Here is a 23,471-nt window from a genome sequence, read left to right on the forward strand (position 1 = left end):
TCCTCTATCCTCTCCCTCCCTCTCTTTCTCTCCTCTATCCTCTCCCTCCCTCTCTTTCTCTCCTCTATTCTCTCCCTCCCTCTCTTTCTCTCCTCTATCCTCCCTCTCCCTCTCTTTCTCTCCTCTATCCTCCCTCTCCCTTTCTCTTTTTCTTCTCTATCCTCCCTCTCCCTTTCTCTTTCTCTCCTCTATCCTCTCCCTCCCTCTCTTTCTCTCCTCTATTCTCTCCCTCCCTCTCTTTCTCTCCTCTATCCTCCCTCTCCCTCTCTTTCTCTCCTCTATCCTCCCTCTCCCTTTCTCTTTTTCTTCTCTATCCTCCCTCTCCCTTTCTCTTTCTCTCCTCTATCCTCCCTCTCCCTTTCTCTTTTTCTTCTCTATCCTCCCTCTCCCTTTCTCTTTCTCTCCTCTATCCTCTCCCTCCCTCTCTTTCTCTCCTCTATCCTCTCCTCCCTCTCTTTCTCTCCTCTATCCTCTCCCTCCCTCTCTTTCTCTCCTCTATCCTCTCCCTCCCTCTCTTTCTCTCCTCTATTCTCTCCCTCCCTCTCTTTCTCTCCTCTATCCTCCCTCTCCCTCTCTTTCTCTCCTCTATCCTCCCTCTCCCTTTCTCTTTTTCTTCTCTATCCTCTCCCTCCCTCTCTTTCTCTCCTCTATCCTCCCTCTCCCTTTCTCTTTTTCTTCTCTACCTTTCTGTCTTCCTTTTGTACCCACATTCCTTTGCTCCTCTCTTTCTCTGTTCTGTCTTTCCTGCTCACTCACTTGTTCTCTCATCTCTCATCTTATCACGTTTCAAGGTATGTGTTACGTCCGTCGTTGAATGAGTGAGACCAAAGCGCAGCGTGGAAAGTGTTCATGATAATTTAATAATGAAACACTGACAAAACAACAAAACAATATAAACAAACGTAAAGTTCTGCAGGGCTTTCAGTTACTGTGCAAAAACAACTTCCCACAAACTAGGGTGGAAAAACATCAGAGACAACGATAGACAGCTGCCTCTGATTGGGAACCATACCCGGCCAACAAAGAAATAGAAAACTAGAATGCCCACCCAAATCACACCCTGACCTAACCAAATAGAGAAATAAAAAGGCTCTCTAAGGTCAGGGCGTGACAGTACCCCCCCCCCCCCCCCCCCCCCCAAAGGTGCGGACTACGGCCGCAAAACCTGACTCTATGAGGGAGGGTTCGGGTGGGCATCTAGCCTCGGTGGCGGCTCCGGTTCGGGGCGTAGACCCCGCTCTGCTTGCTGATCCCTCCACCTCCGTGGAACCGGACCGTGGATCGTCGCCGGAGGCTCCGGACCGTAGATCGTCGCCGGAGGAACCGGACCGTAGATCATCGCCGGAGGAACCGGACCGTAGATCGTCGCTGGAGGAACCGGACCGTGGATCGTCGCCGGAGACTCCGGACCGCGGATCGTCGCCGGTGGCTCCGGACTGCCGATCGTCGCCGGAGACTCTGGACTGCAGACCGTCGCCGGAGACTCTGGACTGCAGACCGTCGCAGGGGACTCTGGACTGCGGACCGTCGCAGGGGACTCCGGACTGCGGACCGTCTCAGGAGGTTCCGGACTGCGGACCGTCTCAGGAGGTTCCGGACTGCGGACCGTCTCAGGAGGTTCCGGACTGCGGACCGTCTCAGGAGGTTCCGGACTGCGGATCGTCTCAGGAGGTTCTGGGCTGTGGGCCGTCGTTGGAGGTTCCGGACTGTGGATCGTCGTTGGAGGTCCCGTACTGTGGACCGTCGTTGGAGGTTCCGGACTGTGAAACGTCGCCGGAAGCTCTGGACTGGAAACTGTCGCCGGAAGCTCTGGACTGGAAACTGTCACCGGAAGCTCTGGAAGGGGGCTGTCGCCGGAAGCTCTGGACTGGGGACTGTCGCCGGAAGCTCTGGACTGGGGACTGTTGCCGGAAGCTCTGGACTGGGGACTGTCGCCGGAAGCTCTGGACTGGGGACTGTCGCCGGAAGCTCTGGACTGGGGACTGTCGCTGGAATCTCTGGACTGGGAACTGTCGCCGGAAGCTCTGGACTGTGGAGGCGCACTGGAGGCCTGATGCATTGGACCGGTACCGGTGGCACCGGGCTGATGACACGCACCTCAGGGCGAGTGCGGGGAGGAGGCACAGGACGTACTGGACTGTGGAGGCGCACTGGAGACACAGTACGTATGGCCGGTTCAGGATATACTGGGCCGTGGAGGCGCAGTGGAGGTCTGGAGCATAGAGCTGGCACAACGCGTCCTGGCTGGATGCTCACTTTAGCCTGGCAAGTGCGGGGCGCTGGCACAGGACACACTGGGCTGTGAAGGCGCACTGGCGACATGGTGCGAAGAACCGGCACACATTGTACCGGAACGGTGACACACACCCCAGGAGACACAGGACGCACCGGACTGGGGAGGCGTACCGGAGGCCAGATGCGGGAAACCGGTGCGCATGACACCGGACTGGTGTCTCCTCAGCACGCCCGCTCTGCAGCGCTCTTAACGCCAGCACCTCTCTCCGGAATCTTGTGTCGAGCTCCTCACTCGACTCCCTGACTGGGTCTTGTCCCCAGCCATTACGTCCTCCCAGGTCCAGGACGTTCTCCACTCCTGGACACGCTGCTTGGTCACTTGGTGTTGGGAAGTTCTGTTCCGTCCGTCATTGAATGAGTGAGAGCAAAGCGCAGCGTGGAAAGTGTTCATGATAATTTAATAATGAAACACAGACAAAACAACAAAACAATATAAACTAACGTAAAGTTCTGCAGGGCACTCAGCTACTGTGCAAAAACAACTTCCCACAAACTAGGGTGGAAAAACAGGCTGCCTAAGTATGATTCCCAATCAGAGACAACGATAGACAGCTGCCTCTGATTGGGAACCATACTGTCACGCCCTGACCTTAGATATCTCTGTTTGGGTGTGACTAGGGTGGGTGTGACTAGGGTGGGTACGCTAGTTTTGTATGTCTAGGGTTTTTGTATGTCTAGGGTTTTTGTATGTCTAGTGGTGAGGTATGTCTAGGGGTTTTGTATGTCTATGTTGGCCTGATATGGTTCCCAATCAGAGACAGCTGTTTATCGTTGTCTCTGATTGGGGATCATATTTAGGTAGCCATTTTTCTCGTTTGTGTTGTGGGATCTTGTCTACAGTAAGTTGCCTTTGTGCACTCCAGTAGCTTCACGTTTCGTTTGTTCTTTATTGTTTTGTTTTGTGAGTGTCTCTTTATTAATATTATGTGGAACCCTACTCACGCGGTGCCTTGGTCTCATCATTACGACGATCGTGACACATACCCGGCCAACAAAGAAATAGAAAACTAGAATGCCCACCCAAATCACACCCTGACCTAACCAAATAGAGAAATAAAAAGGCTCTCTAAGGTCAGGGTGTGACAATATGACCCAGGTGCAGACAGTGTTGAAGAAACAAAAGTTTATTCTTTCAACAGGGGCAGGCAATCGACAGGTCAAGGCAGGCAGGGGTCAATAATCCAGAGAGGGTGTAAGGCAGGCGGGCTCAGGGTCAAGTTTTCACGGCCGTCAAAGAGAGGAGACCAAGGGGCAGCGTGGAATGCGTACATACTTCTTTATTCCAAAGAACGAACACTAAACAAAATAACAAACGAACCGTGAAGCTATACAAAAATGAGTGCTGACAGGCAACTACACATAGACAACTACCCACAAATACAGGTGGGAAAAGGCAACCTAAGTATGGTTCTCAATCAGAGACAACGATAGACAGCTGCCTCTGATTGAGAACCACACCCGGCCAAACACACAGAAATACAAATCATAGAAAAAGGAACATAGAATGCCCACCCAAATCACACCCTGACCAAACCAAAATAGAGACATAAAAAGCTCTCTACGGTCAGGGCGTGACAATACCGCCCCCAAAGGTGCGGACTCCGGCCGCAAAACCTGAACCTATAGGGGAGGGTCTGGGTGGGCATTTCACCATGGTGGCGGCTCTGGTGCGGGACGTAGACCCCGCTCCACCTCTGGCTTGGCCCACTTAGGTGGCGCCTCTAGAGCGGGGACCCTCGCCGCCGACCCCGGACTGGGGACCCTCGTTGCGGGGGCCGGACTGGGCACCCTTGTAGCGGGCCCCGGACTGGGGACCCTTGTTGGAAGCTCCGGACTGGAGGGTGTCTCTGGAAGCTCCGGACTGAAGGACGCCTCTGGAAGCTCTGGACTGAAGGGCGCCTCTGGAAGCTCCGGACTGAAGGGCGCCTCTGGAAGCTCCCGACTGAAGGGCGCCTCTGGAAGCTCCCGACTGAAGGGTGCCTCTGGAAGCTCCGGGCTGGGCGCAGGCACAGGACTCACCAGGCTGGGGAGACACACAGGAGGCCTCTTCCTTGGCCGAGGCACCGGATACACTGGGCCGTGGAGGCACACTGGCGGTCTCGAGCGCAGAGCTGGCACCACCCATTCTGGCTGGATGCCCACTTCCACCCTGCAAATGCGGGACGCTGGCACCCGAGCACACCGGCCTGTGAATGCTCGGCCGAGACACAGTGCGCATCACCCCATAGCACGGGGCCTGACCAGTCACATGCTCGCCACGGTAAGCACGGGGAGTTGGCTCAGGTCTCCAACCTGACTCCGCCACACTCCCTGTGTGCCCCCCCCAAAATGTTTTGGGGCTGCCTCTCGGGCTTCCTTGCCAGCCGTGTTCCCGTGTAATCCTTGACCCCTTTCCTAGCTGCCTCCGCCTTCCTGGCTGCCTCCACCTGTTCCCATGGGAGGCGATCCCTTCCAGCCAGGATCTCCTCCCATGTGTAGGATCCCTTGCCGTCCAGGATGTCCTCCCATGTCCAGTCCTCTCTTCCACGCTGCTTGGTCCTTTGGTGGTGGGTAGTTCTGTCACGACCGTCAAAGAGAGGAGACCAAGGCGCAGCGTGGGATGCGTACATACTTCTTTATTCCAAAGAACGAACACTAAACAAAATAACAAACGAACCGTGAAGCTATACAAAAATGAGTGCTGACAGGCAACTACACATAGACAACTACCCACAAATACAGGTGGGAAAAGGCAACCTAAGTATGGTTCTCAATCAGAGACAACGATAGACAGCTGCCTCTGATTGAGAACCACACCCGGCCAAACACACAGAAATACAAATCATAGAAAAAGGAACATAGAATGCCCACCCAAATCACACCCTGACCAAACCAAAATAGAGACATAAAAAGCTCTCTACGGTCAGGGCGTGACAATACCCCCCCCAAAGGTGCGGACTCCGGCCGCAAAACCTGAACCTATAGGGGAGGGTCTGGGTGGGCATTTCACCATGGTGGCGGCTCTGGTGCGGGACGTAGACCCCGCTCCACCTCTGGCTTGGCCCACTTAGGTGGCGCCTCTAGAGCGGGGACCCTCGCCGCCGACCCCGGACTGGGGACCCTCGTTGCGGGGGCCGGACTGGGCACCCTTGTAGCGGGCCCCGGACTGGGGACCCTTGTTGGAAGCTCCGGACTGGAGGGTGTCTCTGGAAGCTCCGGACTGAAGGACGCCTCTGGAAGCTCTGGACTGAAGGGCGCCTCTGGAAGCTCCGGACTGTAGGGCGCCTCTGGAAGCTCCGGACTGAAGGGCGCCTCTGGAAGCTCCCGACTGAAGGGCGCCTCTGGAAGCTCCCGACTGAAGGGCGCCTCTGGAAGCTCCGGACTGAAGGGCGCCTCTGGAAGCTCCGGACTGAAGGGCGCCTCTGGAAGCTCCCGACTGAAGGGCGCCTCTGGAAGCTCCGGACTGAAGGGCGCCTCTGGAAGCTCCGGACTGAAGGGCGCCTCTGGAAGCTCCGGACTGAAGGGCGCCTCTGGAAGCTCCGGACTGTAGGGCGCCTCTGGAAGCTCCGGACTGAAGGGCGCCTCTGGAAGCTCCGGACTGAAGGGCGCCTCTGGAAGCTCCCGACTGAAGGGCGCCTCTGGAAGCTCCCGACTGAAGGGTGCCTCTGGAAGCTCCGGGCTGGGCGCAGGCACAGGACTCACCAGTCTGGGGAGACACACAGGAGGCCTCTTCCTTGGCCGAGGCACTGGATACACTGGGCCGTGGAGGCACACTGGCGGTCTCGAGCGCAGAGCTGGCACCACCCATTCTGGCTGGATGCCCACTTCCACCCTGCAAATGCGGGACGCTGGCACCCGAGCACACCGGCCTGTGAATGCTCGGCCGAGACACAGTGCGCATCACCCCATAGCACGGGGCCTGACCAGTCACATGCTCGCCACGGTAAGCACGGGGAGTTGGCTCAGGTCTCCAACCTGACTCCGCCACACTCCCTGTGTGCCCCCCCCAAAATGTTTTGGGGCTGCCTCTCGGGCTTCCTTGCCAGCCGTGTTCCCGTGTAATCCTTGACCCCTTTCCTAGCTGCCTCCGCCTTCCTGGCTGCCTCCACCTGTTCCCATGGGAGGCGATCCCTTCCAGCCAGGATCTCCTCCCATGTGTAGGATCCCTTGCCGTCCAGGATGTCCTCCCATGTCCAGTCCTCTCTTCCACGCTGCTTGGTCCTTTGGTGGTGGGTAGTTCTGTCACGACCGTCAAAGAGAGGAGACCAAGGCGCAGCGTGGGATGCGTACATACTTCTTTATTCCAAAGAACGAACACTAAACAAAATAACAAACGAACCGTGAAGCTATACAAAAATGAGTGCTGACAGGCAACTACACATAGACAACTAACCACAAATATAGGTGGGAAAAGGCAACCTAAGTATGGTTCTCAATCAGAGACAACGATAGACAGCTGCCTCTGATTGAGAACCACACACGGCCAAACACACAGAAATACAAATCATAGAAAAAGAAACATAGAATGCCCACCCAAATCACACCCTGACCAAACCAAAATAGAGACATAAAAAGCTCTCTACGGTCAGGGCGTGACACAGGTCAGGCAGAGGTCGGTAATCCAGAGTAAAGGCAAAGGTACAGGACGGCAGGCAGGCTCAGGGTCAGGTCAGGCAGGAAAGATCGAAACCGGGAAACTAGAAAACAGCGACTATAGCAAAGACAGGAGCAAGGGACAACGCTGGTAGGTTTAAACAGAAAAAACAAACTGGCACAGACAGACAGAAAGTTACAGGTATAAGTACCCAGGGGATAATGGGAAAGATGGGCGACATCTGGAGGGGGTGGAGACAAGCACAAGGACAGGTGAAACAGATCAGGGCGTGACACATCTCTTTTTCTTTCTCTGCTCTGTCTTTCCTGCTCATTCACTTTTTCTCTCATCTCTCTTTTTCTCTTTCTCTTCCCTCTCCTCTCCTTCTCCCACCTTTCTCTCCCCTCTCTCTTTCTTCCTCCTCTCTCCCGCTCTCTCTGTAGTAGTCGAGGTCTGTGAAGCGCTTTACGTAGTGTGGACGATAAGTCAAATCAAATCAATGTCTATTTGTCATGTGCGCCGAATACAACAGGTGTAGTAGACCTTACAGTGAAATGCTTACTTACAAGCCCTAACCAACAGTGCAATTGTTAAGTAAAAAATAGGTATTAGGTAAACAATAGATAAGTAAAGAGATACAAAATAAAAATAAAACAGTAAAATGACAGTGAAAATAACAGTAACCAGTAACCGCCTGGTTATATACAGGACAGGTGGTACCGGTACAGAATCAATGTGCGGGGGCACCGGTTAGTCAGGCTAATTGAGGTAAAATGTAGGTGAATGTATAGTTAAAGTGACTATGCATAGATAATAAACAGAGAGTAGTAGCAGCGTGGGGGGACAATGCAAATATTCTGGGTAGCCATTTGATTACCTGTTCAGGAGTCTTATGGTCCTATACTTGGTGCTCTGGTACCGCTTGCCATGTGGTAGTAGAGAGAACAGTCTATGACTGGGGTGGCTGGGGTCTTTGACAATTTTTAGGGCCTTCCTTTGACACCGCCTGGTATATAGGTCCTGGATGGCAGGGAGCTTGGCCCCAGTGATGTACTGGACCATACGCACTACCCTCTGTACACTACCCACTTGAAGCTCTCAACCTGCTCCACTTTCTTATCCGTATGTTTTTGAAACTGCATTGTTGGTTTGGGGCTCGTAAGTAAGCATTTTACTGTAAATGCTACACCTGTTGTATTTGGCGCATGTGACTAATAAAATTTGATTTGATTTTGATTTACAGCCCCGTCGATGAGAATGGGGGCGTGCTCGGTCCTCCTTTTCCTGTAGTCCACAATCATCTCCTTTGTCTTGATTACGTTGAGGGACAGTGTCACGTTCCTGACCTGTTTTCTGTTAGTTTTGTATGTGTTAGTTGGTCAGGACGTGAGTTTGGGTGGGCAGTCTATGTTTTGTGTTTCTATGTTGGTTTAATGGGTACCTGATATGGTTCTCAATTAGAGGCAGGTAGTTTTCATCTCCTCTGATTGAGAATCATATTAAGGTAGGTGGTGTCACATTGTTTGTTTGTGGGTGGTTGTCTCCTGTGTCAGTGTCTGTGTATGTTACGCCACACGGGACTGTTTCGGTTTGTTTGTTCGTTCGTTCGGTTTATGTAGTCTGTTCCTGTTTCATGCGTTCTTCGTGTATATGTAAGTTCGTTAGTTCAGGTCTGTCTACGTGCGTTTGTTATTTTGTAATTATCAAGTGTATTTCGTGTCAGTGTTCATCTTGTCAAATAAATCATTATGTATTCATCACCCGCTGCGCCTTGGTCCACTCTCTCACCGAAAGACGACCGTTACAGAACCACCCACCAACAAAGGATCAAGCAGCGGTGTAACGGGAGAGAGAGACAGCGCACGAAGGAGGAATGGACATGGGAGGATGTTTTGAACGGCAAGGGTTGCTACACATGGGAGGAGATCCTGGCTGGAAAGGATCGCCTCCCATGGGAACAGCTGGAGGCAGCTCGGAGAGCGGAGGAAACCGGAGAGAGGAACCGGCGTTATGAGGGGACGTGTCTAGCACGGAAGCCTGTGAGTAAACCCCAAAAATTTCTTGGGGGGGGGGCTAGAAGGGAGAGTGGCGAAGTCAGGTAGGAGACCTGCGCCCACTCCCTGTACTTACCGTGGAGAGCGAGAGTACGGGCAGACACCGTGTTACGCAGTAGAGCGCACGGTGTCTCCTGTACGTGTGCATAGCCCGGTGCGGGTTATTCCACCTCCCCGCACTGGCAGGGCTAGATTGAGTATTGAGCCGGATGTCATGAAGCCGGCCCTACATATCTGGCCACCAGTACGTCTCCTCGGGCCGGCTTACATGGCACCAGCCTTACGCATGGTGTCCCCGGTTCGCCTACATAGCCCGGTGCGGGTTATTCCACCTCCCCGCACTGGTCGGGCGACGGGGAGCATACAACCAGGTAAGGTTGGGCAGGCTCAGTGCTCAAGGGAGCCAGTACGCCTGCACGGTCCAGTATTTCCGGCGCCACCTCCCCGCTCCAGGCCAGTACCACCAGTGCCTACACCACGCACCAGGTTTCCAGTGCGTCTCCAGAGCCCTGTTCCTCCTCCACGCACTCTCCCTGTGGTGTGTGTATCCAGCCCAGTGCCTCCAGTTCCGGTACCACGCACTAGGCCTAATGTGCGTCTCCAGGGTCCAGTATGCCCTGTTCCTCCTCCCCGCACTAGCCCTGAGATGCGTGTCCCCAGCCCGGTACCACCAGTTCCGGCACCACGCACTAGGCCTAATGTGCGTCTCCAGGGTCCAGTATGCCCTGTTCCTCCTCCCCGCACTAGCCCTGAGATGCGTGTCCCCAGCCCGGTACCACCAGTTCCGGCACCACGCACTAGGCCAAATGTGCGTCTCCAGGGTCCAGTATGCACTGTTCCTTCTCCCCGTACTCGCCCTGATGTGCGTGCCCTCAGCCCGGTACCACCAGTGCCGGTACCACGCACCAGGCCTATAGTACGCTTTGAGAGTTCAGTGTGCCCTGTTGTTGTTCCCCGCACTAGCCTGAAGGTGCGTGTCCTTAGCCCGGTGTCTCCAGTTCCGGCACCACGCACCAGGCCTACAGTGCGCCTCATCCGGCCAGAGCCATCCGTCTCCCCAGCGCCATCTGAGCCATCCGTCTCCCCAGCGCCATCTGAGCCATCCGTCTCCCCAGCGCCATCTGAGCCATCCGTCTCCCCAGCGCCATCTGAGCCATCCGTCTCCCCAGCGCCATCTGAGCCATCCGTCTGCCCAGTGCCGTCTGAGCCATCCGTCTGTCCCGAGCCATTAGAGCCGCCCGTCTGTCCCGAGCCGTCAGAGCCGTTAGTCAGTCAGGAGCCGCTAGAGCCATTCGTCAGTCAGGATCTGCCAGAGCCGCCAACCAGACAGGATCTGCCAGAGCCGCCAACCAGACAGGATCTGCCAGAGCCGCCAACCAGACAGGATCTGCCAGAGCCGCCAACCAGACAGGATCTGCCAGAGCCGCCAGCGAGCCATGAGCGTCCAGAGCCGTCAGCCAGCCATGAGCGTCCAGAGCCGTCAGCTAGCCATGAGCGTCCAGAGCCGTCAGCGAGCCATGAGCGTCCAGAGCCGTCAGCCAGCCATGAGCGTCCAGAGCCGTCAGCCAGCCATGAGCGTCCAGAGCCGTCAGCCAGCCATGAGCGTCCAGAGCCGTCAGCCAGCCATGAGCGTCCAGAGCCGTCAGCCAGCCATGAGCTACCCCTCAGCCCAGAGCTGCCATTAATCCTGAACTGCCCCTCAGTCCAGAGCTGTCTCTCTGTCCGGAGCTGCCCTTCAGCCCGGAGTTGCCCCTCTATCCTGAGTTACCTCTCTATCCTGACCTACCTCTCTGTCCTGAGCTACCTCTCTGTCCTGAGCTACCTTATCCCGGTGCTGCCCCTTGTCCCGGTGCTGCCCCTTATCTTGATGTTGCCCTGTAAATTAAGTGGGTGTAATAGGAGGGTGGTCAGTCGGAGGGGGAGACGTAAGCTGGGATTGACTATGGTTGGGTGGGGACCTCGCCCAGAGCCTGAGCCACCACCGTGGTCAGATGCCCACCCAGACCCTCCCCTAGACTTTGTGCTGGTGCGCCCGGAGTTCGCACCTTGAGGGGGGGGTTATGTCACGTTCCTGACCTGTTTTCTGTTAGTTTTGTATGTGTTAGTTGGTCAGGACGTGAGTTTGGGTGGGCAGTCTATGTTTTGTGTTTCTATGTTGGTTTAATGGGTACCTGATATGGTTCTCAATTAGAGGCAGGTGGTTTTCATCTCCTCTGATTGAGAATCATATTAAGGTAGGTGGTGTCACATTGTTTGTTTGTGGGTGGTTGTCTCCTGTGTCAGTGTCTGTGTATGTTACGCCACACGGGACTGTTTCGGTTTGTTTGTTCGTTCGTTCGGTTTATGTAGTCTGTTCCTGTTTCATGCGTTCTTCGTGTATATGTAAGTTCGTTAGTTCAGGTCTGTCTACGTGCGTTTGTTATTTTGTAATTATCAAGTGTATTTCGTGTCAGTGTTCGTCTTGTCAAATAAATCATTATGTATTCATCACCCGCTGCGCCTTGGTCCACTCTCTCACCGAAAGACGACCGTTACAGACAGGTTGTTATTCTGGCACCACCTGGCCAGGTCTCTGACCTCCTCCCTATAGGCTGTCTCGTCATTGTCGGTGATCAGGCCTACCACTGTTGTGTCGTCTGCAAACGTAATGATGGTGTTGGAGTTGTGCCTGGCCCTGCAGTTGTGGGTGAACAGGGAGTATAGGAGGGGACTGAGCATGCACCGCTGAGGGGCTCCAGTGTTGAGGATCAGCGTGGCAGATGTGTTGCTACCTACCCTCACCACCTGGGGGCGGCCCATCAGGAAGTCCAGGATCCAGTTGCGGAGGGAGATGTTTAGTCCCAGGGTCCTTAGCTTAGTGATGAGCTCCGTGGGCACTATGGTGTTGAACACTGAGCTGTAGTCAATGAACAGCATTCTTACGGAGGTGTTCCTTTTGTCCAGGTGGGAAAGGGCAGTGTGGAGTGCAATAGAGATTGCATCATCTGTGGATCTGTTTGAGCGGTATGCAAATTGGAGTGGGTCTATGGTTTCTGGGATAATGGTGTTAATGTGAGCCATGACCAGCCTTTCAAAGCACTTCATGGCTACAGACGTGAGTGCTACGGGTCGGTAGTCATTTAGGCAGGTCATCTTAGTGCTCTTGGGCACAGGGACTATGGTGGTCTGCTTGAAACATGTTGGTATTACAGACTCAGACAGGAAGAGGTTGAAAATGTCAGTGAAGACACTTGCAAGTTGGTCAGCACATTCCCGGAGCACACTTCCTGGTAATCCGTCTGGCCCAGTGGCCTTGTGAATGTTGACCTGTTTAAAGGTCTTACTCACGTCGGCTACGGAGAGCGTGATCACACAGTCGCCCGGAACAGCTGATGCTCTCATGCATGCCTCGGTGTTGCTTGCCTCGAGCGAGCATAGAAGTGATTTAGCTCGTCTGGTAGGCTCGTGTCACTGGGCAGCTCGCGGCTGTGCTTCCCTTTGTAGTCTGTAATAGTTTGTAGGCCCTGCCACATCCGACAAGCGTCGGAGCCGGTGTAGTATGATTCAATCTTAGTCCTGTATTGGCGCTTTGCTTGTTTGATGGTTCGTCTGAGGGTATAGCAGGATTTCTTATAAGCTTCCGGGTTAGAGTCCTGCACCTTGAAAGCGGTAGCCCTAACCTTTAGCTCAGTGCGAATGTTGCCTGTAATCCATGGCTTCTGGTTGGGGTATGTACAGTCACTGTGTGGACGATGTCCTCGATGCACTTATTGATAAAGCCAGTGACTGATGTGGTGTACTCCTCAAGGCCATCGGAAGAATCCCAGAACATATTCCAGTCTGTGCTAGCAAAACTGTCCTGTAGTTTAGCATCTGCTTCATCTGACCACTTTTTTTATAGACTGAGTCACTGGTGCTTCCTACTTTAATTTTAGCTTGTAAGCAGGAATCAGGAGGATAGAATTATGGTCAGATTTGCCAAATGGAGGGCGAGGGAGAGCTTTGTACACGTCTCTGTGTGTGGAGTAAAAGTGATCTAGAATTTTTTCCCCTCTGGTTGCGCATTTAACATGCTGATAGAAATGAGGTAAACGGATTTAAGTTTCCCTGCATTAAAGTCCCCGGCCACTAGGAGCGCTGCCTCTGGGTGAGCGGTTTCCTGTTTGCTTATTTCCTTATACAGCTGACTGAGTGAGGTCTTAGTGCCAGCATCTGTCTGTGGTGGTAAATAAACAGCCACGAAATAGTGTGGTCTACAGCTTGTCATGAGATACTCTACTTCAGGCGATGATGTTTCAGATCCAACTCTAGAACAATATTTGTGTTTTATTGTGGTTTGGTTCAGGGCAACGGAAAGAGAATGTACATGTAAGCAGTTTGGGTCTTGAACCAGTATGTCCTGTTTTAACATGCTGACAACAGCACTGTGATATTTACCTAATAAAGTTCTTTATATCTGTCTTTGTCCAGCACGGAGGCATTCAGCCCTGAGCGGGGGGCGAGGGAGGGGGCCACCAAGGTCATGATCGTGGTGACGGACGGAGAGTCACATGATGGGGAGGAGCTACCGGACGCTTTGGAGGAGTGTGAGAAGAGAAACATCACCAGATACGCCATCGCTGTGAGTACACACACACACGCACACGCACACGCACACGCACACGCACACACACACACACAGAGACGCATGCACACACACACACGCACGCACGCACGCACGCACGCACGCACGCACGCACGCACGCACGCACGCACACACACACACACACACACACACACACACAGACAGACAGAGACGCACGCACACACACACACAGAGACACATGCACGCACACACACACACGCACGCACACACACACACGCACACACACACACACAGACACACAGAGACGCATGCACGCACGCACACACACACACACACACACACACTGTTTCATAGAGCACATGAATGCAGCATGCCTGCTACACCACAAACTCGCTAACCAATATGGCAGACAGTCTCACCAACCAACCCCACTCCTGAAATAGCTGTATTGAAACAGCTTTTCCACCATACCACCTCACATACCCTGCATAACGTGAGAGCTAGCCATCCTGCCCATTCAGCCTCAAACTGGCCTGAAATAATGCCTGTGGTCTTTAAAATAGCCCCAGCAAATCACTAACTGAACCCATCTGGCTCCTTAAAATAACCCAGTGGGTAACAACAGCTATGTCTTCCTGCCCCACCCCACCCCCCTAACACACACAGACACACACATGCACACACACCATCAGTGTCTCGAGTGATGTGGTTTTGGTGGTGTGGTAGAACAGACTCCAGTGGCTGGGTAGTCTGAGACTCCTCCCCAGCCCACAATATAAACACTGGGACCTGCAGAGCCACTGTCACCAGAGGAACCACTTTATAAACACTGGGACCTGCAGAGCCACTGTCACCAGAGGAACCACAATATAATAAACACTGGGACCTGCAGAGCCACTGTCACCAGAGGAACCACAATATAAACACTGGGACCTGCAGAGCCACTGTCACCAGAGGAACCACAATATAATAAACACTGGGACCTGCAGAGCCACTGTCACCAGAGGAACCACAATATAAACACTGGGACCTGCAGAGCCACTGTCAGAGAGACGGGGGGACTGAGAGAGAGAGAGACGGGGGGACTGAGAGAGAGAGACGGAGAGAGAGAGAGAGACGGGTGGACTGAGAGAGAGAGAGAGAGAGAGAGAGAGAGAGAGAGAGAGAGAGAGAGAGAGAGAGAGAGACGGGTGGACTGAGAGAGAGAGAGAGAGAGAGAGAGAGATGGGCCTACAGCAGCATCTAGATCTTCTGCAAAGATTCTGCCAGACCTGGGCCCTGATAGTTAATCTCAGTAAGAAAAAAATAATGGTGTTCTCAAAAAGGTCCAGTTGCCAGGACCACAAATACAGATTCCATCTAGACACTATTGCCCTAGAGCACACAAAAAACGATACATACCTCGGCCTAAACATCAGCGCCACAGATAACTTCCACAAAGCTGTGAACGATCTGAGAGACAAGGCAAGAAGGGCCTTCTATGTCATCAAAAGGAACATAAAATGTAACATACTAATTAGGATCTGGCTAAAAATACTTGAATCAGTTATAGAACCCATTGCCCTTTATGGTTGTGAGGTCTGGGGTCCGCTCACCAACTAAGAATTCACAAAATGGGACAAACACCAAATTGAGACTCTGCGTGCAGAATTCTGCAAAAATATATTTTGTGTACAACGTAAAACACCAAATAATGCATGCAGAGCAGAATTAGGTCGATACCCGATAATTATCAAAATCCAGAAAAGAGACATTAAATTCTACAACCACCTAAAAGGGAGCGATTCCCAAACCTTCCATAACAAAGCCATCACCTACAGAGAAATTAACCTGGAGAAGAGTCCCCTAATCAAGCTAGTCCTGGAGCTCTGTTCACAAATACAAACATGCCCCACAGAGCCCCAGGACAGCAACACAATCATGAGAAAACAAAAAAATGATTACTTGACACATTGGAAAGAATTAACAAAAAAACAGAGCAAACTCGAATGCTATTTGGCCCTAAACAGAGAGTACACAGTGGCAGAATACCTGACCACTGTGACTGACCCAAACTTAAGGAAAGCTTTGACTATGTCCAGACTCAGTGAGCATAGCATTTAGACAAACTCCCATATATGTTTGGTGAAATATCACAGTAGCAAGATTTGTGACTTGTTGCCACAAAAAAAGGGCAACCAGTGAAGAACAAACACCATTGTAAATACAACCCATATTTATGTTTATTTATTTTCCCTGTAAACATATGTTTCGCATACCAATAAAACCCCTTAAATTGAATTGAAGAGAGAGAGAGAGAGAGAGAGAGAGAGAGAGAGAGAGAGAGAGAGAGAGAGAGAGAGAGAGAGAGAGAGAGAGAGAGAGAGAGAGAGAATCTCCAGGGAGTCTTGATGCTGAAACGTGGTTTCACTGTGACGGCTGCAATGTTTTGATGTTGTTGCTCTCTGTCCTGCTGCCAGTGTGTGTAGGACAGAAAACAGCCCTTTGGGGAGAGCAGAGCAACAAGCTCTCTAAAATAACAGCCTGAGTCGTGTTTTATACATCAGCCTGCCTGCCTGCCGACTCACACTGAATTTACAGTCAACAAGGGGAGGGGTCAAAGGGTGTGTGTTTGTCTGTTTGCGAGTTTGTTTGTGTGCATGTGCCTGTGCATGTGTGTGTATACATGTGCAGTAGCTATAACTTCACTGTATGTTTTGAATACTTAAAACCTCTTGAAGCTAGGTCTAGCTCTTGAAGAATGTTTATGTTTGGAAAAATAACGTTCCCAATGTAAGCTGCCTATTTCTCAGGTCCAGATACTAGAATATGCATATAATTGACAGAGTAGGATAGAAAACACTCTAAAGTTTCCAAAACTGTCAAAATATTGTCTGTGAGTATAACAGAACTGATTTTGCAGGCGAAAACCTGAGGAAATCCAACCTGGAAGTGCCTTTTATTTTGAAAAATCACTGTTCCATTGCCTGCCTTTCGTCCATTTAAAGGGATATCAACCAGATTCCTTTTCCAATGGCTTCCTCAGGGTGTGAACAGTCTTTAGACATAGTTTCAAGCTTTTATTCTGAAAAATGAGCGAGATTTATCAAAACGCGTCAGTGGATAGATGGAGGTCCTTACATTAGTTAATGCGCTCGACACTGGTTGCTCGACATTTTCTTTCTCTCCAGTATTGAATAGTTTACAGTCCGGTTGAAATATTATCGATTATTGATGTTAAAAACAACCTGAAGATTGATTATTAAAAATGTTTGACATGTTTCTACGAACTTTATGGATACTTTTTGGAATTGTCGCCAAGCCTTGATGACCTGCTTAAGGCTGTGAATACTGAACATAACGCACCAAACAAATGGAGGTTTTTTGATATAAAAATAATCTTTATCGAACAAAAGGAACATTTATTGTGTAACTGGGAGTCTCGTGAGTGCAAACATCCGAAGATCATCAAAGGTAAGCGATTAATTTTATTGCTTTTCTGGCTTTCGTGACCAATATACATTGCTGCTAGGTGTTCTTAATGTTTTGTCTAGTGATCGATAAACTCACAGAAACGCTTGGATTGCTTTCGCTGTAAAGCATATTTTCAAAATCTGACACGACAGGTGGATTAACAACAAGCTAAGCTGTGTTTTGCTATATTGCACTTGTGATTTCATGAATATAAATTTTAATTTGGCGCTCTGCAATTCAGCGGTTGTTTACGAAAATGATCCCGCTAAAGGGATCCATGCGTCAAGAAGTTTTAACAAGCTACCTCCCGCTGTCTGTATTTCTGTCCTCTCTCTCCGTTCGTGACTCTGAGGACAAACCAGCAGCAGCTGGCAAGACCAACGGAATTTCTCTGCTTCTATAAGATCTTCATGTATACATTTATGGTGTAGGATTCCTTCACATTAAACCCTCCCTCCATCTCTCCCTTCCTCCCTCCCTCCCTCCATTCCTCTCTTCATCCCTCCCCTCCTCCATCCCTCCCTTCATCCCTCCCTCCCCTCCTCCATCCCTCCCTTCCTCCTTCCCTCTCTCCCTCCCCCCTTCATCCATCCCTCCATCCCACCCTTCATCCCTCCCTCCATCCCCTCCTCCATCCATCCCTTCCTCCTTCCCTCTCTCCCTCCCTCCCTTCATCCATCCCTCCCTCCCTTCATCCCTCCCTCCAACCCTCCCTTCCTCCTTCCCTCTCTCCCTCCCTTCCTCCTTCCCTCACTCCCTCCCTTCCTCCTTCCCTCTCTCCCTCCCTCCCTTCATTCATCCCTCTCTCCCTCCCTCCATCCATCCCTCCCTTCCTCCTTCCCTCCCTCCCTCCCTTCCTCCTTCCCTCTCTCCCTTCATCCATCCCTCCCTCCCTTCATCCCTCCCTCCAACCCTCCCTTCCTCCTTCCCTCTCTCCCTCCCTTCCTCCTTCCCTCTCTCCCTCTCTCTCTCTCTCCCTCCCTCCCTCCCTCCCTCCCTCCCTCCCTCCCTCCCTCCCTCCCTTCCTTCCTTCCTTCCTTCCTTCCTTCCTTCCTTCCTTCCTTCCTTCCTTCCTTCCTTCCTTCCTTCCTTCCCTCTCTCTCTCTCTCTCTCTCTCTCTCTCTCTCTCTCTCTCTCTCTCTCTCTCTCTCTCTCTCTCTCTCTCCATCTCTCCCTACATCCCTCCCTTCCTCCATCCCGCTCTCCCTCCCTCCCTCCCTTCCTCCATCCCCCCCTTCCCTCTCTCCCTCTCTCCCTTCATCCATCCCTCCATCCCTCCCTTCGTCCCTCCCTTCCTCCTTCCTTCCTTCTCTCTCTCCCTCCCTCCCTTCATCCGTCCCTCCCTTCCTCCATCTCTCCCTCCCTCCCTCCATCCCTCCCTTCCGCTCTCCCTCCCTCCCTCTCTCCCTCCATCCATCCCTCCCCCCCATCCGTCCCCTTTGAAAACAGAACATTTCCTTAGTTAAGTTGGCAGCCAGAGTGACAGGGAAGGATTGTTGGGATTGGGTTTCTGGGGAGGAATGTGCTCCTTACTGCAGTGTTTAGGCTATTCTGTATTACAGACTACTAACTGTAGCTGTTACTATAGCCTCCTCACACTAGAGAGTCCTACCACACCAGTCATCTCTCCCCCCTGTCTGGACCAATTCTTTCATTTCACGGTTTGCTAGAGCAGTATTTCCCAAACATTTTAGCTGACTCCATTTTTAGACAACCACTTAGTTAGAACCCTACGGACAGTATCTGTTTTTAGACACCCCCTTAGTTAGAACCCTACGTACATGATCAGTTTTTCTCTTTTAAGGGCTTATACTCTGCATATCTGGCTGTCTCTCTGTGGTTGTCCTTGATTCAGGTTATGTCCTCTACTGTACTGTATGGGGTTGTTGTTGGCAGCTCTCTCTCTGTCCTCTCAGATTGTACTGACTCAGTAATATCTCTCCCTCTATATAAATGTTCTCTGTCCCTGTGAAACATGGAGGAGTTATTGACGGAAGACGTAGAGAATTGTCTGTTAATGTTATCTCTCGCTCTACCTTTCACTTTTTCTGTCCCTTACATTTAACCCCTTCTTTCGCTCCCTTTTGTTTTTCTACCCTTCCCTTTACCCCTTTCTTTCTCTCTTCCCCCTCTCTCTTTCCCTCTCTCCCTCCCCCTTTATCTCTCCCCCCTCTCTTTCCTCATCCCTTTCTCTCTCCCTCCCCCTTTATCTCTCCCCCCTCTCTTTTCTCATCCCTTTCTCTCTCCCTCCAGGTATTGGGTCACTACATCCGCAGGCAGCAGGACCCAGAGACGTTTATCAGTGAGATCAAGTACATCGCCAGCGACCCTGACGACAAATACTTCTTCAACGTGACTGATGAGGCGGCGCTCAACGACATCGTAGATGCACTAGGAGACCGCATCTTCACTCTAGAGGGTGAGACGGAGAGAGGAAGAGTAAGGGGGAGGGAGGGAGAGGAGAGTAGAGAGGGAGGTGAAAGTGCGGGAAAGAGAAAGGAGGGGAAAGGGTGTCTGTGTTCTGGAGACAGGGAGGGACTGCTTTCTTATTTAGCCAGGGAGAAAGTTAGAAGAGAGAGGGATGTTACTCTCTTTCAATTGAGAAAGTGGCAAAAAAAGGGGGAATGGTGCCACATTTAATCCTAGACGGCATGAAAGAGGAAGGGTTGGATAGATGCCACTACCTTGAAAAGGAAAGAAGGGCGGGAGCAGCTATCACAACACTTACAGGAACAAGGGAGGAAGACTGAGAAATTATGCCACCCTGAAGTCTGTAGGGAGCGAGGGAGGAAGGGAGAGGAGGAAATGAGAGGAGGATGAGGGAGGTAGATTCTGTATACCACCTGGGTTCTTGAGTGAGGAGGGAGCGAGAGGGCACTAACCTGTGGCATCTAGATAGTGGCAGATTGGGGAGGGGAAGGAAGGAAGGGAATTTATGGAGAAAAGGTGAAAGGGGGATAAAAATAAAATAACAGTATTTGAATTGAGAGTGAATATTCATGTGTCAGAGTGGGCAGCACAGGATGCCACATTTAGTCCCATTACGGTATTCATGTGTCAGCCACCTGGCACTGGTAGAACAAACATTAACCAAACATTCAACTAAACTTCCTCTGAGAGTTAGGGTTAGGTTAAGCCTGTTCCGCTTTCACCTCATCAGAGGTCCCATTAGCCCCTCACTCAGTCACTGAACCCCCACACCACACAGATATGTGGTTGGGCACAGAAACATGAGAGGGTGAGACTCATGACTTTAATAAAATAATTTTTGAATGACATGACACGAAATAATAGCTTGGAGACAGAGAGATCTGCTCAACTAGATGTTTGTGTTGGATACTACAGAAAATGTGCTAGAAAGGTTTGTTAAACGTTGTTTTGATGTTTCTGTTTCATCATAGGGACGCTGGGGTACAACGAGAGCTCCTTCAAGTTTGAGATGTCCCAGATCGGCTTCTCCACACACGTTCTCGATGTGAGTCCACCATGTGTGTGTGTGCGTACGTGTGCAAGCATGCGAGCGCGCGCGTGTCATGTACACTTGACTTGAATTTCTGATCTTTCATTGTACTGTATGTTTACCCTCCCCCTCCCCCCTCTCCCATGCGTGTGTTTCAGGATGGCATCCTGTTTGGGATGGTGGGGGCGTATGACTGGGACGGAGGGGTGCTGAAGGAGGGCGCTGAGGGCCGCATCATGCCCACCAGAGAGGCCTTTGAGTCAGAGTTCCCTCAGGAGCTCAAGAACCACGCTGCCTATCTGGGTGACTTAACTTACTTACGTTACACTATGTACACTTTACATTACACCGTTTTACACATAATACTACTAAACTTATCACTGTTTTACACGTAATACTACTAAACGTATCACTGTTTTACACATAATACTACTAAACGTATCACTGTTTTACACATAATAGTACTAAAGTATCACTGTTTTACACATAATACTACTAAACGTATCACTGTTTTACACATAATACTACTAAACGTATCACTGTTTTACACATAATACTACTAAACGTATCACTGTTTTACACATAATAGTACTAAACGTATCACTGTTTTACACATAATACTACTAAACGTATCACTGTTTTACACATAATACTACTAAACGTATCACTGTTTTACACATAATACTACTAAACGTATCACTGTTTTACACATAATACTACTAAACGTATCACTGTTTTACACATAATAGTACTAAAGTATCACTGTTTTACACATAATACTACTAAACGTATCACTGTTTTACACATAATACTACTAAACGTATCACTGTTTTACACATAATACTACTAAACGTATCACTGTTTTACACATAATACTACTAAACGTATCACTGTTTTACACATAATACTACTAAACGTATCACTGTTTTACACATAATACTACTAAACGTATCACTGTGTTACACATAATACTACTAAAGTATCACTGTTTTATCACTGTGTGTGTGTGTGTTTAGGCTACACAGTGTCGTCAGTGATAGTGGGAGACTGGAGGAGGCTGTATGTGGCTGGAGCTCCCAGGTTCAAACACAAAGGAAAGGTCATTCTGTTTGAACTGAGCAACAATGGAGATGTCAACATTGCACAGGCCCTCAATGGAGAACAGGTAGCTAGTGTGTGTGTGTGTGTATATACCTCATTGGATGTATCTATCAATCAAACTCTCACTCTCACTCACCCCCAACCCCCAACCCCCCAACCCCCCTCTCCCCTTCTCCTCACCGCCACCATACCCCCCTCTCTCTCTCTCTCTCTCTCTCTCTCTCTCTCTCTCTCTCTCTCCTCTCTCTCTCTCTCTCTCTCTCTCTCTCTCTGTAGATTGGGTCGTACTATGGCAGTGAGGTGTGTGGGTTGGACGTGGACCAGGATGGCATTACTGATGTTCTGCTGGTGGCAGCACCCATGTACCTGGGCCCTGGCAACAAGGAGGCAGGCAGAGTCTACATCTACTCCCTCAGTGGGGTGAGACGGAGGGGAGTAGTGGGGGAGGACTGGGCTGTTGTCAGGAAGAGGGGGGGGGGGGGTGTGAGAGATGGGCGAAGGGGAGATAGAGTTAAGGGAGGGGAAAGGGGTTGAGGATATTAAAGGATAAGAAGAGGAATGTCTGGGAGCTGCTGACTCTCTCTCTCTCTCTCTCTCTCTCTCTCTCTCTCTCTCTCTCTCTCTCTCTCTCTCTCTCTCTCTCTCTCTCTCTCTCTCTCTCTCTCTCTCTCTCTCTCTCTCTCTCTCTCTCTCTCTCTCTCTCTCTCTCTCTCTCGCTCTCTCTCTCTCTCTCGCTCTCTCTCTCTCTCTCTCTCTCAGGAGGAGGTGTTTGTGTCTAACGGTACTCTGAAGGCAGAGGATAGGTCCCAGGATGCTAGGTTTGGCTACGCCCTGGCCTCCGCCCCAGACCTCAACCATGACGGGTACACTGACCTGCTGGTGGGGGCACCCCTAGAGGACGGACACAATGGGGCCATATACGTCTACCACGGCCAGGGCATACACATCATCCACAACTACAAACAGGTAGACATACACATCGTCCACAACTACAAACAGGTAGACATACACATCATCCACAACTACAAACAGGTAGACATCCACATCATCCACAACTACAAACAGGTAGACATACACATCATCCACAACTACAAACAGGTAGACATACACATCATCCACAACTACAAACAGGTAGACATACACATCATCCACAACTACAAACAGGTAGACTGTCACGATCGTTGTAATGATGAGACCAAGGCGCAGCGTGCATAGAGTTCCACATACTTTTAATAACGAGAAACTCACTAAACAAAAACAATAAAGAACAACGAACGAAACGTGAAGCTATACGAATAGTGCAGACAGGCAACTAAACATAGAACAAGATCCCACAAACACAAAAGGGAAATGGCTACCTAAATATGATCCCCAATCAGAGACAACGATAAACAGCTGTCTCTGATTGGGAACCATATCAGGCCAACATAGACATACAATACACGTAGATGACAAAAACCCTAGACATACAAAAACCCTAGACATACAAACTAGCGTACCCACCCTAGTCACACCCTGACCTAACCAAAATATATATAAAAACAGAGATATCTAAGGGCAGGGCGTGACATAGACATACACATCATCTACAACTACAAACAGGTAGACATACACATCATCCACAACTACAAACAGGTAGACATACACATCATCCACAACTACAAACAGGTAGACATACACATCATCCACAACTACAAACAGGTAGACATACACATCATCCACAACTACAAACAGGTAGACATACACATCATCCACAACTACAAACAGGTAGACATACACATCATCCACAACTACAAACAGGTAGACATACACATCATCCCCAACTACAAACAGGTAGACATACACATCATCCACAACTACAAACAGGTAGACATACACATCATCCACAACTACAAACAGGTAGACATACACATCATCCACAACTACAAACAGGTAGACATACACATCATCCACAACTACAAACAGGTAGAC

At 50.7% G+C, this 23,471-nt stretch overlaps 1 protein-coding gene across 1 annotated transcript in view; it reads left to right on the plus strand.

Moving 5' to 3' along the window:
- Positions 1–23,471, plus strand: part of itga10 (integrin, alpha 10) — a 57,622-nt gene that overhangs the window by 24,081 nt on the left and 10,070 nt on the right. The window contains exons 9-15 of the mRNA XM_038992772.1: positions 13,372–13,522; positions 19,193–19,358; positions 20,341–20,414; positions 20,558–20,702; positions 21,416–21,564; positions 21,777–21,920; positions 22,260–22,466. Of these exons, the coding sequence (XP_038848700.1) occupies positions 13,372–13,522; positions 19,193–19,358; positions 20,341–20,414; positions 20,558–20,702; positions 21,416–21,564; positions 21,777–21,920; positions 22,260–22,466 (1,036 nt within the window). The remainder of the gene's footprint in view (positions 1–13,371; positions 13,523–19,192; positions 19,359–20,340; positions 20,415–20,557; positions 20,703–21,415; positions 21,565–21,776; positions 21,921–22,259; positions 22,467–23,471) is intronic.

This window comes from Salvelinus namaycush, chromosome 5 (assembly GCF_016432855.1).
Source record: "Salvelinus namaycush isolate Seneca chromosome 5, SaNama_1.0, whole genome shotgun sequence".
In the NCBI taxonomy this organism is placed as follows: Eukaryota; Metazoa; Chordata; class Actinopteri; order Salmoniformes; family Salmonidae; genus Salvelinus; species Salvelinus namaycush.